Source organism: Leptonychotes weddellii, chromosome 13, assembly GCF_054177405.1.
Source record: "Leptonychotes weddellii isolate Sample4059 chromosome 13, ASM5417740v2, whole genome shotgun sequence".
Taxonomy (NCBI): domain Eukaryota; kingdom Metazoa; phylum Chordata; class Mammalia; order Carnivora; family Phocidae; genus Leptonychotes; species Leptonychotes weddellii.
The window spans coordinates 67,993,453-68,012,059 of NC_138381.1; the positions used below are offsets into that span (position 1 = coordinate 67,993,453).

The 18,607-nt window shown below is 46.5% G+C and overlaps 1 protein-coding gene across 1 annotated transcript in view; it reads right to left on the reverse strand.

The window, feature by feature from the left end:
* Positions 1–306: 306 nt before the first annotated feature.
* The window catches only part of CCDC60 (coiled-coil domain containing 60), a 50,755-nt gene continuing 32,454 nt past the window's right edge, over positions 307–18,607 (reverse strand). The window contains exons 6-11 of the mRNA XM_081800949.1: positions 17,035–17,269; positions 9,147–9,231; positions 6,026–6,097; positions 3,198–3,260; positions 2,404–2,526; positions 307–778 (exon numbers count right to left, since the gene is read on the reverse strand). Coding sequence (XP_081657075.1) covers positions 643–778; positions 2,404–2,526; positions 3,198–3,260; positions 6,026–6,097; positions 9,147–9,231; positions 17,035–17,269 — 714 coding nt within the window. The 3' untranslated portion in view covers positions 307–642. The remainder of the gene's footprint in view (positions 779–2,403; positions 2,527–3,197; positions 3,261–6,025; positions 6,098–9,146; positions 9,232–17,034; positions 17,270–18,607) is intronic.

Below are 18,607 nucleotides of genomic sequence, written 5' to 3' on the forward strand. Positions count from 1 at the left end.
ACCGTGCCATGATAGGGTTCATGGCAGACTCCAATTCTATATTGCAGATGAGCATAGAGACTGGCGTCAGACAGGGGTTTAAATCTTGAGGTTTCCTTGTTTACAAAGTGGGGATTCATATGTAACTTTCAGGATTTTTGTGGGGAATAAAATTGATAATTTAGGAAAATTTCCTAGGGTCATGTCTGCCACCCAGTAATCACTCAATCCGTGTTGCTTTTTGTTGTAATTCTTTTATCATCCCCATGCTGGGTCACAGTGTTCCTAGGATATGCCTGCCTTGTTTTATATCCTTAAGGGGTCAAATTATTTGGGGGAATATAGGGATTGCCTCATAGACCTCACAATTTGTAGAAATTTTTAGGTGGTTTGCCTCATCTGCCTCTTGCAAGGGGCTGGCAAATTAGTCCTTATTTGCAAGTCTGAATCAAACAGAAGATAAATATGGAGCATACAGTTGTTGGATTATCTGTGGTTCAGGAACTGAGGGATTCTTGCCTGACTGCCTGTTTGGGATGGGGGGGGCGCTGTTGGTGGCCAAGAACAGTCTTGAAGGATAATGGGATCAAATGTAATTGTGTAATAACAGCCCCTTCTTCCTCCCCCCACATCAAGGACCATCTTATCTGGCTCTCAGGATCTTTACCAGTGGTCTGCAATTTCTTCTGCATCTCCTTTTACCATGGAGACTTGATGCCTCATTTTTGCTATATCCTTCTTAAAATTCGAGACAATGACAAAAGAATGGAACTTCTGGAGACCTCTCTCTTCTTGGCGCCTGCATCACAGATTGTATGAAAAAGATGAAGAAGATCATACCCCCTTCTTTATCCATCCTAGTTGTCCTGTGAGATCTGACTTAAACACTGTTTTCTTCATGAAATCCTTAGCCCTCTCAGATGCTCTTCATTTTACAATGTGGCTCACGCCACAAGATGACACGACTCTCTTCAAGGTCCTGAAATGCGCCTTTCTTGCTAAATCCTGTCACTTTTTTACCAGCCTTCATTCTCTCTCTACTACTTTTGATTGTACTGACACAGCTTTCTAACTGTAAAATGGAGAGTAATAATGGTTCTGGCTCTTGGAGGTGAGGATTAAATGATACAAGGTGTGTGTAAAGTGTTGAGCTTAGTGCCAGATGCACAGTAGGTGTTTGACTCAAGTTGGTTCCTCTCTTCCCCACTCCCCTTATCATTTTGGGCATATGTTCTAGCTCTCTAAGGAGCCTTTACAATATAAACATAACATGTCATTCACCTGTGTACAACTTTCAATGGCTTTCCATTTTACTCGGAATAAAGTCTCTTGAGTAACTTGCCCTCCAAGGCTGTGGATTATTCTACAGCATTTTCCAGCTTGGCATTTTATACTTTGGCTCATGAACAACGTTCTGAGGTAAAGTTCAACCTCCACAGCTGGGCTTGGAAGACCTTTTATGATCTGGTCTCTGTCTGTCTCTCTGATTACCATGAAAGCAACTGAAGCCCCAGCCACACCTGACTACTGGCAGTTCCTGGTGTTCTGTGCCCCTTCTGGCCCCCAAGACTTTGCTGTTACTTTCCGCTGGAACTCCCGCCCCTCCTTCCCTCTTCCTATGTGACTCTCTGGGTTTGAATTCCACCTTTACTACCTTTGAGAAGAGACATCTCTGAGCCCACTTTTCTTATCTATAAGATGGGTCCCAGAAGGTGGGGGCAAGTCATCTCCCAATGAGCAGTTGGAACAGCTAACCTGTCCATGCTCAAAGGGTGAGAGACAAAAGGGTCACAATATAACACAGTAATGGAATGGATGAATTTCATTGGGGTGAATGGTCACCGCAGTCAAGGGGTAGCCTGGGAAGGGAGACAGTTATTGGGTTGTCAGAGTAGGAAAGGAAATCTTCCAATAGCCCACCAGTACTCTTAAAACCAAGTTCCAGGTCTCAAGTGTGACATTCCACGGCTGTGCATAATGCAGCTCTCACCCCCTCCTTCTCCCTTCTCTTTAAATTTTCCATGTCCCTTAATGCCTTGGGGGCTTTGTATGTCCTTTTCCTGCTGCCTGAAATGTCCTTCCACCTTCTTACCACATCACCAGCTCCTCCTCATCTGTCAGGGCTCAGCCTAAAGTCACCGTAGAGAAGTCCTCCTGGATTACCCAACCTAAATTAGGTCCTCATGGTTGCTTTCTCTAATAGCACCCTGTTCTCTTCCTGTATAGCAATGACTATAATTTGTGCCTATATATTTATCAACTCAGTTATTTGTTTCTGCCCATATTTTCCAGGAGACTATAAGCTCTCCGAGGGCAGGAAATATGTCCTTATTCCTTGCTAAGCCCCAGCACCTGACATCAGTGGGCACATACTGGGTACTAGATGAATGTCCTTTGGATGAATGGATGTTTGTGTGCCCTTACTTCATGAGGATTTCCATCTTGTCTTGAAGACAGAAGCCGGCCTCCTGGGCCACGCTGTAAAACTTGGCTCTCATGGAGCTGCACACACCAGTCTTGCAGTGGATGATGTCACGGTTGGTGCGGCTGTCGACACAGATACAAAGGGCTTAGGAGATGGAGTCCCAGGATCAGACCCATGAGGCTGGACTCCCTGGGCCCCAAGGTGCCCTGCTATGGAGATTCTTTGTACACCCTGATTCTCTACCCTCACCTGGATCTGCCCTTCGCATTCCCCTGGATGTAGGAAGGACAGATCTTCCCAACAACATCAGGTTGGTGGTTCAGGCTTCATTAAATAAGCCCACAGAGAGACATCCGGTCACTTGAGCCCGGCAAATGTTAAGGACTGTGAGATGAAAATGGAATTTGGAGCTGGGAGACTCAGATTCGGACTCCAGTACCACCATTTCTTAGCTGTGTGGCCTCAGGCAAGACATCTCACCTGGCCAGGTCTCAGTTTGCTCCTCCGTAGAATGGGTTAATGCTCCCGCCTCATAGGATTGGTTTTGGGGAATAAGCAAGATAATATAAAATGTTTCACCCAGCGTCTGGCACAGGGGAGGAATTTATTGCCATTGTCCGCATTGGCATCTTGGCTGTGAGCCCCTTGCCCTGGGCATCCCTTGTCTTTAAGCAGTGTGTATGACTTCAGGGAGTCTGGTATGCACTGAGTTATTTCCATACCCCTGGGGAGACAGACAGTGTGGTTGCCACAGTGCCTTTGCCCAGCATGTTCTGTTGCCCATCTGGCGTACCTTTTAGACTTCTTCTGGATGACTTGGGTGTGGCTTTCCCCACTTGAACTGCTGGATCGGTCACTGAAACACAAAGGATGGTTTCAGGTTGTGTGGAGCCTGCTTTTCGCAAAAAGGGTGTCTTCGGGGCTCCCATGACACCTGCTAGCCTCCAGGATTCAGGGAAGGGAGGTGGCGCTAATCAAGGGACCCGTCATAGGACTGAGTGTATATTTTTCCCACCTCTTGGTCCTTGCTTCTACCCATATCCCCTGCCTGGAGGGTCCTTCTTGTTTCTTCTCCACCTGCTCAAATCCAACACTGTTTCATGGTCTACAGCAAGTTCTGCCTGCTCTGACTCTTCTAGTCTGACTTTGACCTTCTGTCTCTGTGTATTGTCAGAATGATGTATCTTCTGGATCCCAGTTTCATTTGTACAAAATTGATCTTTCCCTCTGGAGGACAAGTTCACTTGGGGCCCTTCCATTCTCCTCTCTATACCGATTAACATGTAACCTCCCGGGCTGAGTGCAGTGAAGGGATGGTCAAGTCCTTCTAGTCATGATGTTGATGTTCTCAACCCCAGACTGCTTCTTCATTCAAGGATTCTCTTCTCTGAACTGGACCCTGAGCTGACCACTCACTTCGCTTTACTTTGGAGGCAGACAGAGCTGACTCCAGAGCCCAACCCGGGCACCAACACCTCCCAGTCTTTGGGCAAGCACCTCAGCTCTGGATCGTCAATCTCCTCATCTGTGATCAGTCAACTCTTCATGACATTGAACCCTTTCTAGGTGTGGGCTTGATGTGAATTTCTTGAGTGGCCACTCCCTCCTGTGACTTGGATGGTCGGAGTTCCTAGAAGGGGGTGAAGCCCCTTTGCTCATGCTCATCCCTCCCGAGTGCCTTCTCCCGGGTCCTTCAGCACCAGTGTCTCACACCTTCTCTCTTGCTCTGTCTCTCTTTTTACCAAATGCTTGGAAAACTTACTTGACTGTCTTCTCTGTCTGGTTCTAGAGGATGAGCCTGTTTTTCGTATCCTTGTGATGTGCAGCTGACCCTTCCCTACTGGCCCTGTAGCACCTGGAACTTCCTTCGGTAGGCTGGCCACTTCCCAGAGCCCTCTCCATAAGAAAGGTCCTGACCCTTTGCTGCTTTTCCCAGAGGCTCAAGGGACTGGATGTAGATGTCTTAGCTCTGGCAGGTGATGGCTGGAGCCCTTATCCCATCTCGCTGACATGTAGGGCCCCAGGAATAGTACCCAGAGGTCCTTGTGTTTGGATTCCAACCAGCTGCCCCAACCCATGCAGATGAATTCTTTGGGAGACTGTGTTGGCTTTGACCTCCCTCCTGTAGACGGCTCTCTTCTTTTCTAGCACTGACAGTGTGACTCAGGGAGGAGGTGGGGGATGAGGGAAGTAGTGGTATTAGCTGTGATAAAAGAACAAACAGAAATAAACAACAAAGGACCCTTTGCCCACTTCTGTCTTCCTTTTCCTTGGCGCTCCCTGAGTTTCAGCCATACTGATTTCTGCTCAGTGCCTCAAAGCTTCCTCCTGTCTCAGGCCCTTTGCATGGGCTGTTCCTTTTGCTTGGAACGCTATTCCCACCTATCCCCACCTATCCCCACCATAGGCTAGCTAAATCTTCTTTTCTTCAGGTCTCAGCTTAAATGTCAAACTCAGTCTTAGGCCCCTAGTGCTCACCTTTCACCCAGTCCTCCTTACTTTTCCTTCAGTACACTTTCCATAGTCATGATTATATGGCTCACTCTGTGGGATTATTTAATAAATTCATGGCTCTCACATTAGACCAGTGATTCTTTTTTTTTTTTTTTAGATTTTATTTATTTATTTGACAGAGAGACACAGTGAGAGAGGGAACACAAGCAGGGGGAGTGGGAAGAGGGAGAAGCAGGCTTCCCGCGGAGCAGGGAGCCTGTTGCAGGGCTCGATTCCAGGACCCTGGGATCATGACCTGAGCAGAAGGCAGATGCTTAACGACTGAGCCACCCAGGTGCTTCTAGACCACCCAGGCACCTCTAGGCGCCTCTAACGGGCAGGATTCAAGGCATCCATGAATGCAGATGGAAAAAAGGTTATGTCTTTATTTCAACTAACCTTTAGCAGAAATGGAAATTGGATGTACTTGCACAACATGTTGCAATTGTGGCAGATACTTTGAAAGATCATTTACACTCAATACTAATCTAAGGGGCACCTGGGTGGCTCAGTTGGTTAAGCGACTGCCTTCGGCTCAGGTCATGATCCTGGAGTCTCGGGATCGAGCCCCGCATCCGGCTCCCTGCTCTGTGGGGAGCCTGCTTCTGCCTCTCACACTCCCCTTGCTTGTGTTCCCTCTCTCGCTGTCTCTCTCTCTGTCAAATAAATAAATAAAATCTTTAAAAAAAAAAAAAGCTATGACCCCACCCAGTCCAGATAGTGGTATCTCTGAGGGCAGACTACATCTGTCCTATTTGCTGTTGAATCCCTCCAAACCTAGCACAGTTCCTGGCACAGGGGGGTACTGATGAGTATAGTCAAGATGAGTAAATGAAATGTGGATGGACCTCCTTTTGCTCATTAAAGGCCACCCAAGTAAAGAGGGAAAGGGCAGTCGTGTAGGGGACTCCATACCCTCCCTGCTTCATATCTCTCCATGACTGGAGGATTTTAACTTTATACCGTTTGAGTGGGGGGAGAGACACCTAGATACTCACCCCCCAGCCCTAGAAATTAAGGGGCTTATTTCTAGTGAAGAAGGAAAAAGTCCCCCCTCCCTGCCCCACTTCCCACGGGCTGCTGAGGGACATCTCTGCATCTCCCTGTAACTGCGGGGTGCCATCCTACCTTGATTTGCGGGTGGTCTGCATGTCTTTATAGGCAGAATCACTCTTGTTTTGTCTGAGCACTGACAAGATACTGCAAAGCAAGATGAGTCTCTTAATAAGGCACAGAACATACGGTGCCCCTGAGGCAGGAAGTATCTGTGGGAGGGTGGAGAATTCTCTTTCTAGAGCTGGGATCTTTAGACTTTACTGGGCACAGGAATCACCTGGAGAGAGATTGCTACTAATACAGATTCCTCCCAGGGATTTAGATACATCAGGCCTGGAGTGAGGCCCCAGAAGCTGCATTTAAAACCACACACACACACACACACACACACACACACACACACACACACACACACACACACCCCTGATACAGGTGTGCAGAGAGCCTATTTTGAGACCTTAGAATTTCTCAGCACCCTGTGAAATTGTGCCCACTTGAAGTGCTTGTTAAAAAATACAGTTTCCTCTGGAGGTTCTGATTCAGTGGGTCTGGGATGAAGACTACAAATTTGTATTTCTAACAAGCATCCCAGCTAATTCTGATCCTCAGAGACATTTAGAAAATACTGGTAGAAGATTTTAAGAAAAGGTCATCTTCCTAGGTGATGTTATGGTCTGAATGTTTGCGCCCCCCCCTCACGCCCCCACAATTCATATGTTGAAATCCTACTCCCCAAGGTGAGGGTATTAGATGGTGGCGGCCTTTGGGAGGTGATCAGCTCATGAGGTCAGAACCCTCATCATTGGGATTAGTGCCTTTATAAAAGAAACTCTAGGGAGCTCCCTTCCTCCATGTAATGTTATAGTGAGAAGACAATCATCTATGGGGACGGCCCTCTCCAGACACCGAATCTGCTGGAACCTTGATTTAGGACTTCCCAGCCTCCAGAACAGTGAGAGATAAGTATCTGTTGTCTATAAACCACCCAGTCCGGGGTATTTTTGTTACAGCAGCCCGAAGAGACTAAGACGACCGGAGGGCAGTCTGGCCTTGAGGCTGGGGCTGCTCCAGTTGATTTCTAGGGGTTCTGAAAAGCCCCAGATTTCTAAGTCAGCCCCGAGGGGAACAGATGTGGGGCCTAAATTGAAAAAGGAATCCAGATTCTAAAGTGAGGAGGGCAAAAGAAAATGTGCCGCTTTTCCTCACTGTCTGTCGGCCGCTCTACGGAGAAGCCTCCAATATCTGCTGCCTCAGGGAGAGATTAGGGAGATTTTTCTCCCAGAGAAATTGAGGAGGATGGGAAATTTCCACAGGTTCTTGCTCTGTCACCATGGTTATTGTATCACTGAAGTGAATGCAGAGGCCACGCGATGAGTTTTGTGTTCTCGTGGGGTTTTGTCTTTTGAGGACCTTCTGCAAGTCACTCATTGCCCTTCTCCATCCATGTGGTGGGGCGTTGGCATCGGGTAGTTGTTAATAAACCTGCGTCAGCAACGTGCTGTGAAGATTGGGTGCAATGCTATGTGTGAAATATGAGTACCACCACCGCCATGTATCGGGTGCTTGTAATACGTTAGGTCCATGCTAATATGTTAAATGCATTATTTCACCTAAATTCTTAAAATGACTCATTGAAATAGGTATTGTTCCCACAAGAGTAATAATGCTTTACGGAGATAATATTATTGCTAATAAGCCTCATTTTACAGAATTGGAATCAGGCTCAGAGAGGTGAGGCAACTTGCTCGACATCACACAGCAGTTGAATGACGGGGGTGGAGGTCCATCCACCCTCGCCTACTTGGTTCCAAGGCCAGTGCTTTGAGGCTGCACAATCTCATTTTATAGACGAGAAAACGGAGGTTTAGAGAAAGGCTAAGTCGGCCTCTTCTAGCTTTCGGATGTGTGTCAGTCTGACTCCAACGCTGGTGCTCGTGCCATGGGTTCTTACAAAGGAGGGAGACTCATGGAGCTGATGCTTCATCCTTAGCATCGGTCTCCGACGCTGGTAAACCAGGAAGAGCACCCAGGGCCTGGAGGGCCAACACTGTCTCGGGATGCCTCCACGTGCCACCCTCCGAGCCCCTGATGCAAGTCAAGGCAGCAGCAGAACAAATTTGTCATTAGCAAGCAGCGGCGGATGTGATGCATGTGCAGGGACTTGGTGAACTGTAATTATGGCAATAACAATAACCAATAAGTCAGAGCCGGCATCCCAGTAGGCTGAAAGCAATGAAGAACCTCTTCCAGTGCATCATTTATTTTCACGAAGTAATTTGCTTACTCGGAGGGATCTGTACTTGGGAAGGAAACTCCAGCTCTATAGAGCCTGTGTGGTCTCTGAGGCTGTTCGAGGTCAGAAGTCCTGTGGACAAGGCTTCCCGCCCGAAGGAGGACACTTTCAGGTTCAAGTCTGACGCCATGAGCTGATCACCTTGGTCGCTGGCTTGACACTTCTGAGCATCTTTACTGTTCTTAGGAAGGAAACCAGAATTCTTGAGGTGGCCTCCAAGGTCCCCGGACAGACGTATGCCTCTCTTCATCCCATTCTGGCTGCATTTTGGCTCCTTGAAGGTGCCGTGGTCCGCTCTGAGCATGTTTGCACAGACGCTGCCTGAAATGTTCACCTGTCCCTAGTGTTGGCTGGGGAGCTCTTTTTTTCGCCTCACCCACAATCTCTTATAGTCTCTTCCTTGGAGGAAACTTCTCTGATTCCCATCCCCATCCCAGACTAGATGAGATTCCCCTATTATTCAGCCTTTTAGGTCTGAGCTTTCCTTTTATAATGCTTCCTGCAATAATTAGCACCTAGGACATACATATTCATAACTATTCAGTAAAAGAGCAGACAAATAACCTTACAATTCCTGGGAAGCAGTGCAGCATAGTGGTTAAGAGGATGCCTTTTGGAATTAGAGGGATCTGCGTTCAAGTTGTGCCTTTACCGTTCATTAGCTGGATGACCTTGAACAAATTACTTAGCCTCTCTGAGCCTCATTTTCTCATTTGTAAAATAAAGATAATGGTATCTTCCTCAGAGGGTTGTTGAAAGAACCCAGGGAGGTGATACACATGAACAAAGTACATGGCTCAGTGCACAGAGAAAATGCTCAATAACTTGGAACTGCTATGGCTAATGTTATCACTATTACTCTGACATCCTTTATCTGCCCTGGGGGTCAAGAGAACGTACCTGGGTGCTTTTCTTTGCATCCCATTTTCCAACGTGACTGTCCTTCGGGCATCTTCCCGAACCATCTCCAGCAGCTTCTGCAAATCTGATGGGAACATGAGAGGTCATTGTCTAGAGGGCAGGCGGGGCTGATATCCGCTCTGCTTCTGTGTGTGGTGAGCTGGAGAGGGATAGATCAGGGTGTAGGCAGCCCGTAGCTGTTGGGCAGGTTGTACACTAGACGTCACCGACCTGCTTAAAACCAATGACTTGTCATTTTCCCTTTGGAGAACACTTACATTCCTCCATGTGGCATCTGAGGCTTTGCAGGATCTGGCTGCTTGTTTTCTCTCCTGTCTCATCTCACTTCCCTCCCCGACCTTACACTCTGGTGTAGCCGGAGAGGACAGTTTCCAATTCTGAGAAAAAATCATCTTGTTCGGGAAACCCTTCCTCATCCCATGGACCTGAAGTTCTAACCTGGTGATCCACAGGCTGAATCTAGTTCACACATATTTTGTTTGATTTGACGTAGATCCTAACCTTTTAAAACTGGAAGGTTTCCTGTAAAAATCCAGACCTTCTGCTTTCCCGGAAAAGACTCTGAGGTGGGGCTCATTCTTGCTGCACGCAGATGGTGGCCTTTGGGCAGGCGCGCATGCTCCAGCCCCCTGCCCCCCAGCACTCTCACCACTCCTCCTTGCACTGGATGACTTCTCCTTGCATACTTAATGTTGTTGCTTTTTACATAGTGCAGAAATACATCTTTGTGCCTGACTGTTACGGGTCGGAGTATGTCTTCCCGAAAGATATGTGGATGTCCTAATCCCCCACTATTTCAAAACGTGAATTATTCACATTCTTGTTTGGAAATGGAGACATTGCAGATGTGGTTATTAAGTTAAGAGGAGGTCATATAGCTGTGGAGTGGGGCCTTAATCCAATACGACTGGTGTCCTTGTAACACGAGGGGACAGACAGGGAGAGGATGACCTGTGATGACAGAGGCAGATGGATTGACGATGCATCTAGAGCCAAGTGCTGAGGGTTGCCAGTTACTACCAGAAGCTAGAAGAGGCAAGGAAGGATTCCCCAGTCCAGGCTCCAGAGGAAGCACAGCCCTGCAACACCTTGATTTTGGATTCCAGCCTCAAAAACTGTGTGAGACAATCAATCCCTGTTGTTTTCAGCCTCCCAGTTCCTGGAACTTCATTATGGCAGCCCCAGGAAGCTAATACACTGACTCGAAAGTTGGAAAATGAAATATACTTAGAGTAAGCTGTATGCTTCAAGGAAAGTGGGCCCGTGGAAGTCCTACATGTTTTATGTGGATACAGATTTGCAAGTACTTGGCACTGTGCTTGTCATAGAGCAGTCCCAGTAAACATTTGCTGAATACATAAGTGAATGGCTAAGGAGAAAACAAAAAGAGGGAAGGATTTGGGATAACTTGAGCTAGATTTGGGCTATCAGTGAAGGAGGACAGTGCCAGTGGGGCTTTGCACCCTTTCGTAGGGGCCTGTCGTCAACACAGGTGCAGGTCTTAAAAGCCATACCTGCAGGGGTGAAGCCCAGGGCTTCCCACTGCCATTTGCATCCAGCCTTGTTTATGAATGCAGTCACTGTGTGCTAGGGCAAGGGCGTTCCCCCTTAATGATCTTGGAACCATCTCGGCTGTGATGAACACCAACATTCAGCCATTTTCCGCTCCACCTTCCTCATTCCCAAGTAATGTATCTTCCTGGTAATTTGTGGGCATGATTCCAGTTGACCTGAATCCGATCTTCATTGTTGTCTCATCATGCCCGCCTCCCCCACTGTAGTACATCCCAGAATCCTTGCGGAGTGTCTAGAAGCTTATTAGTAAAGGGGCTGTGGCTGGTTCCTCCACTTTCTTCCCATCTCCTTGGAACCAAGGAGCAACATCTGACTGCTCCCCCACTCCTTCCCCCACCCATATGCAAACCACCCATATGGGTGGATACCAGCAAATGACCCTGGTGACCTGGCACGTTGGGCAGCTCTCCTAGAGAATCATGAGGAAGGCTCCACACTCACTTAATGCACCAAAGATTTTTTTTTTCCTGTTTGCCAATAACACCATAATAATATGGTGTCCAGCAATATCAAGCTCCATCCATTATGTAGCTGAGGTTGGATACCTATGAACTCAAATAAAGCCTGGGGACTCCAGAGGTCTACATCTACTCCTCAAGGCTACCTGGGAGCAGACATTTGTTTACAAGGGGTGCAGATGTCATAAAATTGGGTTTCCGTGAGGAATAGGGCCCTGTAATGGAGGCCCACACTCAGAGGAACCTGCTTGGTCCTCAGTTCCCAGAGCTAGGGGGATGACATTATCCATTGTTTACAGACAGTGGCATCCTGTGTTTTCAAATGCCAGATCATACACTGAAGGAAAAAATTCTGACTTCCCTCCTCCATCTCCCATCCACAGCCTGTCCACAAATCTCACTCTTGAGTGACCAAACTCGTTTCTTCCTCTTTGAGGGAAAACAGAGGTCTTTTTGTTGTATGGGGTTGTGTTGTGGAGGGAACGTTAGCCACCATAGGATCCATCTTTCTGAGTTGCTATTGAAATGAGTTTCTCCTCTAACAGTTCCAAGACTGGGAGCTTCAAGACTGGCAGGAAGAACGGCCTGGGCTTTGGTTTCTTGTGAATCCCCTTGCCATTGATTTGGGGAGGGGCTCAGTCCACAGAGAGGCCATAACCTGCTGTCCCCAGTGATTTGCCTCCACAAAGACTTCATTATTCAGCCAGCCTGGAAATTAGACCTTGGTCAAATGGTGTGTCTCTCAGAATAGGATTCATGAATTCAGAATAAATTTGAGGAGGTTTTAGAAGGCAGTGAAAGTCTGGGAAATTAATCTACTTTTGTCAAGGCTATGACAAATGGGAGGGAGGTTAAGGTATAAGTAGAGGGGAAGGATGAAGAGTTGGATGTAGGAAGACTTTCTCTCTGGAACGTGGGTCTCTGGTGGAAATGCTTCTCCCAGTCATTGTTGCGCACCCACTGCGTGCAGGGCTGAGGGTGAATAAGACGCCATTGTTCCACACCAGCAGTGAGCTCATGTTCCTCTCCCCTGTCTTCCTTAGTAATAGAAATATGTGCACAAGTGTGTGTGTGTATGTGTGTGCATCTGTGTGTGTGTGTGTTCTTTTGTGTGTGTGTGAGGGTAAGCATTTACTAGACCAGTTGTCCAACATCTTTGCAGCTAGATGTGCCCCTGGGATGAAATTCTGGACAATGAGAGTTTAGTAGAAATGTTTTTATGGGGCTTCTGAGAAGCCTGCTTCCACTTAGCGGGGAGTGAGCACTTTTCTCCGTCACCTACTTCCTTCTGCTTCCAGCCTAGCATGCAGCCATCCCAGCCATTTTGATCATAAAATGATGCTGAGCATGGTGGCGAAGAAAGACAGAAGGAAGCAGGGTTCCTGATGACCTTTGGTAGCCATACCAGCCATGAACTGGCCTTCTTTAATCTGTAAGAAAAATAAACTTTTATTTGTTTTAAGCCACCAATTTTCAGATTTTTGTATCCAGCCCAAAGGACTTCCTACTTGATACAGTGAGATACAGTTGTGAATTAAAATTTGCATGCTCAATAAAAGCAAATACGAAGTCCTAAGAGAATTGAGAGGAGGGAACCCAGGAGCGTCATGGAAGACTTCACAGTGGAGGGAATATTTGAGCTGGGTCTTTAAGGTTGAGTAGGAGTCCACCAAACTAAAGGGTCACAGGTGAAAGGGCATTGCAAACAGGATGACATGAAAGAATGTGCGTTGTTTAAGAAGAGGAAAGCATTTTGGTGAGGTGAGGTTGGAGTGCCTGATGTAAGGTTTGAAATGGTAAGAGCTGAGCCTATTATAACAGCCTGGGACAAGATCAGATGCAACGTCTTAGAGGCAAAGGGGAATCTTGAAAGATGTTAAGCTGGGGAGCACTATATCAGATTTTTAAAAAAGATTGTATGTATTTATATACTTATGTATTTATTTATTTGGGGGGGGAGGGCCAGAAGGAGATGGAGAGACAGAATCCCAAGCAGACTCCCTGCTGAGCACGGAGCCCAACAAGGGGCTCCATCTCACGAACCTGAGATCATGACCTGAGCTGAAATCAAGAGTCGGATGCTTAACCAATTGAGCCACCCAGGTGCCCCCCACTCCTTTTTTTAAGAGATGAGGGGAAGGGAAGAAGGAGAGGGAGAGAGAGAATCTTAAGCAGGCTCTATGCCCAGTGCACAGCCCAATGCGGGGCTCGATCTCACAACCCTGAGATCATGACCTGAGCCGAAATCAAGAGTCAGATGCTTAATTGACTGAGCCACCCTGGTGCTCCTATATGAGATTTTTAATTCAGAAAGTTCCTCCTGGCTCAACATGGAGAAAAATCCATGGGGAAGTGAGGGCAAGACAGGAAGCAGGGAGATTACGAGGCTGTTGCTGTCATGTGGGTGAGGAGAAATGAGAATGTGGATGGGCGGGGAAGGGAAGTGTTCCAAACTCACGTACCTACAGGGGTCAGGTACCAGATGAGTGACATGAGGTAGTGTAAGAAAAATCAAGTTTCTCTCTTGGTCTTTCATTTCCCACTTTTTCTAGAGACTTGGGTAAAGCATAGAGATTAAGTGTGACATAAGGGCCAGATTGCCTGGGTTCAGATTTTGACCTCATCTCTTACTAGATGTGTGACTTTGGGGAAATAATGTAATCTTTCTGTGCCCCAATTTTCTCATCTACAAAATAGGCATAAAACTGTTGTGAGGATTCATTGAATTTATATGCAAATATATACATTTATGTATATATATATGTGAATTTATATATATATATATATATATAGTATGTTTATATTAGAAGCTAGAATAGTGCCTGATACATAAAAGTCTTCTTAAGCATTAACTATTGTACTATCATCATCATGATCATTATCATCCTTATTCTGAGGAAAACAGTAGGGCAAATGAGACAATAAATGGCCATGCACTTGGCCAATTGGGAGCAATGACTGGGGGTAATAGGGGCTGGTGGGGACTGGGGAAGACTAGCCAGCACATGTCCTACCTAAGAGGAGCAGCTCCAGTTGAATGTTGTACAGGCTTGTGGGTCCACTCTTGTCACAGTGTTGTTGTTGTTGTTGTTCTAATCAAAATTTTTATGTAAAATCTCTCAAATCTTAAAATATCATTCCCACTGGGGCGCCTGGGTGGCTCAGTCGTTGAGTATCTGCCTTCAGCTCAGGTCATGATCTCAGGGTCCTGGGATCGAGCCCCACATCGGGCTCCTTGCTCTGCGGGAGGCCTGCTTCTCCCCCTCCCACTCCCTCTGCTTGTGTTCCCTCTCTCGCTGTCTCTCTCTCTGTCAAATAAATAAATAAAATCTTAAAAAAAAAAGTATCATTCCCACTTTTTTTTTTTTTTTTTAAACAAAGCCTTGTGTATGAAACGAAACATAAGTGTCAGGATCTAGCCTACGTGCCCCAGTTTTCTAAGATGAAGTAATGGAAGTGAAGAGAGAAGGTTCAAAAGAGTTTTAGGAGATAGGACTGATGGGAACAGTCAGCTGGTTAGATGTGAGAGGGAGACAGCCATTGGGGACGGGTCTGCGGTGTCTCGGGTGCTTGGAGAGATGGCACCGTTCACCCCTCTGCTCATCACAGCTTCCTTCCCCCTCTGCTCCCTCCTTCCTTCCGCATTCTCGAGGCTGTTCTTGAAGCTGGGGACACTTCTTAACTTACAGGGCTTTCGGGGTTAAAAGACACACAGCATGATGTGACACTAATAACAGACACCTTTGAAAAGAAAACCAGATCCTGTTACTCCTATACCAAAAGCCTTCCAGAGACTTCCTGTTGCACTCGGAATCACTGTGAAGTCCTTACCTTACCCTACAAAGGCGAGGCCCGCTCCGACTCCTGCCTCCCTCCCCAGCTTCATATCCTCAGATGTCAGCCTAAATGTCAGAGCTGAGAGAGGCGTGTCTTGACCACTCTGGCTAAACTAGCCCCATTCCCACCACCAGTCTCTCTCTGGCCCACATCTTGTCTTATGATCTTCTGATCACATATTACCTGCAACCACCCTGCTATTTGTAGCTTTCTTGTTTGTGGTCTGCTTCTTCCTTCTAAAATGTAAGCTTGGGGAGGGCAGGAACTGTAATTCTCAGTTCCAGGCACTTAGTAGCTGATCAGGAGACACGTGTTGAAATGAAAGGAAGGTTCAATATATCCGTAAGAGTCACACGTCTACGGATGGTTGATCTTAGTTCCTCTCTTTCTGAGATAATCTGTTCAGCAAACAGCTTTTCAGGGCTTGGAGCCTTTCATGGTTGCCTGTTAACAAGGGTGGGATTTTTTTCTCATTGGTAGTCATTGCTCGGAGTCCTGACCACTTACTGGATTTTTGCCCTTTTGCCCATTTTTGGTTTTGATGATTAGGGTCTCAATCAGGCTTTCTGTCTACCTTCGCCTCTCGTTCAACCTCCTCGAATCTATACCACACCCCGTCCTTTTCAGCTCAGCCCAGTTGCGATGGGCATTCTAGGTAGTGAGAAAGCACTGGCTAAGAAGGCAGGCCTCAGCTTGGGTGCAACTGAGGGGACACAGGAGATGTGGCAGGAGGAGGTCCCAGGCATCAGAGGCAATAATTTTGCACTGGCCAGCCTCTTTTATGTCCCTTTCTTTTTCTCCCTTCTACCTACTCTTTCTGCATAAATCCCTTCTTTTCCTCTCTCCTTCTATTATACCTGCTCAGGCCAGAAAATTCTGAGAATAATTTTTTTTACATGACTTACGGAATCTAGCTACGATTATTGTTATTTTTTTAAAGATGTATTTATTTGAGAGAGAGAGAGAGCATGAGAGAGAGCGAGCACTAGCAGGGGGTAAGGGCAGAGGGAGAGGGAGAAGCAGACTCCTCGCTGAGCAGGGAACCCCATGTGGGGCTTGATCCCAGGACCTTGGGATCATGACCTGAGCCGAAGGCAAATGCTTAATGGACTGAGCCACCCAGGCACCCCCTAGTTATAATTCTGTCTGCGGAAGTCTATAGGCTCCTACTAAAACACCATGAAAAACTGTGCATATGTGTGTGTATAAATTTTCTTCTGGGGAGAGGACCGATACCTTTTAACGGATTTTCTGAAGAACCTGTGTCCCACAAATTGTGAACCACTGAAAAAGCTTGTTCCAGACCGGGGGTTCGGGGGTGGGAGTGGGGGGTGGTGTCACAGAATGATAAAACTTCCATATATAAAATACTAGGAAAAGACAAATCCCTAGAGACAGGAAGTAGATTTACCATTGCCTGGGGTCAGGGGGTGGCAAAGGAGAGGGACTGCCAATAGATACGAGGTTTTCATTTGGCTTGATTGAAATGTCCTAAAATTAGATTGTGGTGAGAGTTACACAACTCTGCAAATTGACTAACAGTCATTGAATTGTACCCTTAAAAAGAGTGAATTTTATGGTATGCAAATTATACTTCCATAAAGTTGTTTTAAAAAGTCAATACCGAATTTCAAAAACTTAGTATGAAAAAGACATGAAATACCTCATTAATAATTTTGTATTGATTACATGTTGAAATGACAATATTTTATATAAGTTGGGCTGAATAAAATATATTATTAAAATTTTAAAGAGAGCAATTGATCACCATGAGCTGTCTCTCACAGAGAAATTGCTCAGAATAATCCCAAGTTATAGAGTATATTTCCAATCTTCACTGGGGCAAAGGAAAAGGGACCGAAGAAATTGAGCAGCGCAAGGGGACCCCTGTGTCTCCTTTAACTGAGCGGGGGTGGAGGTCAAACAGGAGGGGTTCTTGATGTCTGGCTTCGAGGCAAAGAGCAAGGCGGTTTGGTCAGCTCTCAGGTGGGACTTACTGATATGGAGAGGTTCTTCCTCAGGCTTGGTTGAAGATGATTCATTGTCCTCAATGTCCTTGCTGCCTGTCCCCTGGGTGATCACACTCGGGGGCTCATCTGAGCCGGGGTTCATGGAGACCATGCTGCTCTGGGGGGATGATCCTCCGCTGGTCCGAGACAGACTGAGTGTGGAGCCTCGCCGGCTTGGTTTGCGGCTGGTGACGCGGAGTACAGGAATTTTGAATTTCTTGGTCTGAAGGAAAGAGAGAAGAAAGAGGAATCTCAGAAAGAAGGGAGGGAGGACAGAATGATGGAAGGAAGGAGAGAAGGAGGAATGAGGGTGAATAGAAGGGAAAGAGAGAGGAAGGGAGAGAGAAGAAAAAAGGGAGGAGGGAAGAAAGGAGGGAAGGAAGGAGAGAAGGAGGAATGAGAGTGAATAGAAGGGAAAGAGAGAGGAAGGGAGAGAGAAGGAAAAAGGGAGGAGGGAAGAAAGGAGGGAAGGAAGGAAAGTAGGAAAGAAAAAAAAAGTGAAAACCTGGCTCTGAATGTGAATTTCTTTTGGCCCTTCCCAAACACCATGACACATATCCTGGGTCTGGGGTGACCTTCTGTCACAAATCAAGATAATTTAAAGTGTGTATCATCTGAAGCAAACATGATAGGACTGATTCTATTCAGTGAGCACCATGGTTGCCCAAGTAGTCACCACAGGAGGCCAAACACATATGCCAGTGACGTTACCAGGGACCAGAGGAGTTTTGGACTTTTGTAATGATCATCAGAGTTGATTTTTTAAACTGTGGGGGGATGGGTCTCATGTCTTTAGCTACCTCTTGGTTTGACCCCAGATTGCATGGATCAACCTCTTGTTCACCACGTTGACACCAGGCCCTCAAAGAATGAAGATTTGTGTTTACTGGGGGTCTTCTGAAGTGTACAAGATGGAGAAAATTCTAGACCTGACATTTAGGGAAGCAGATGTGTCTGATAGGAGAGCATTCTTTGGGGGCAGGGAGAGGAGCCATGGTTGTGGTGGACGGAAGGGTCTAGATGACAAGTCCTAGAAGGTAGTAAGGGGTAGGGAGAGAAAGTCTTGTAAGGAGAATGTGGACTTTTGGGAGGAAAGGAGTCAGAGAGAATGGGTGTGTGTGTGTGTGTGTGTGTGTGTGTGTATTCACACCACCCTCTTGCATGATTGATATCACTTCAGAATGTACTGTGCCAGGTCATGCCTTCATTTAACTCATGATCCAAGTCTTCTAGAGGGTTCTAATATGCCCAAGGTCACATAGCTAGCAAGTGGCAGAGCCAGGATTCCAGTCCAGGTCAGGCTAACACCAACACTAATTATTATGCCTTGCTTAAAAATACATTCAGCAGTGCCCTTTTCAGGAGCATTGAAAATGCCCTTGATCCCATGCTGCTGGTTCTTTTTTTTAAATTTAATTTAATTTTTTTATTTATTTTTATTCTTATGTTAATCCCCATACATTACATCATTAGTTTTAGATGAAGTGTTCCATGATTCATTGTTTGTGCATAACATCCAGTGCTCCATGCAGAACATGCCCTCTTTAATACCCATCACCAG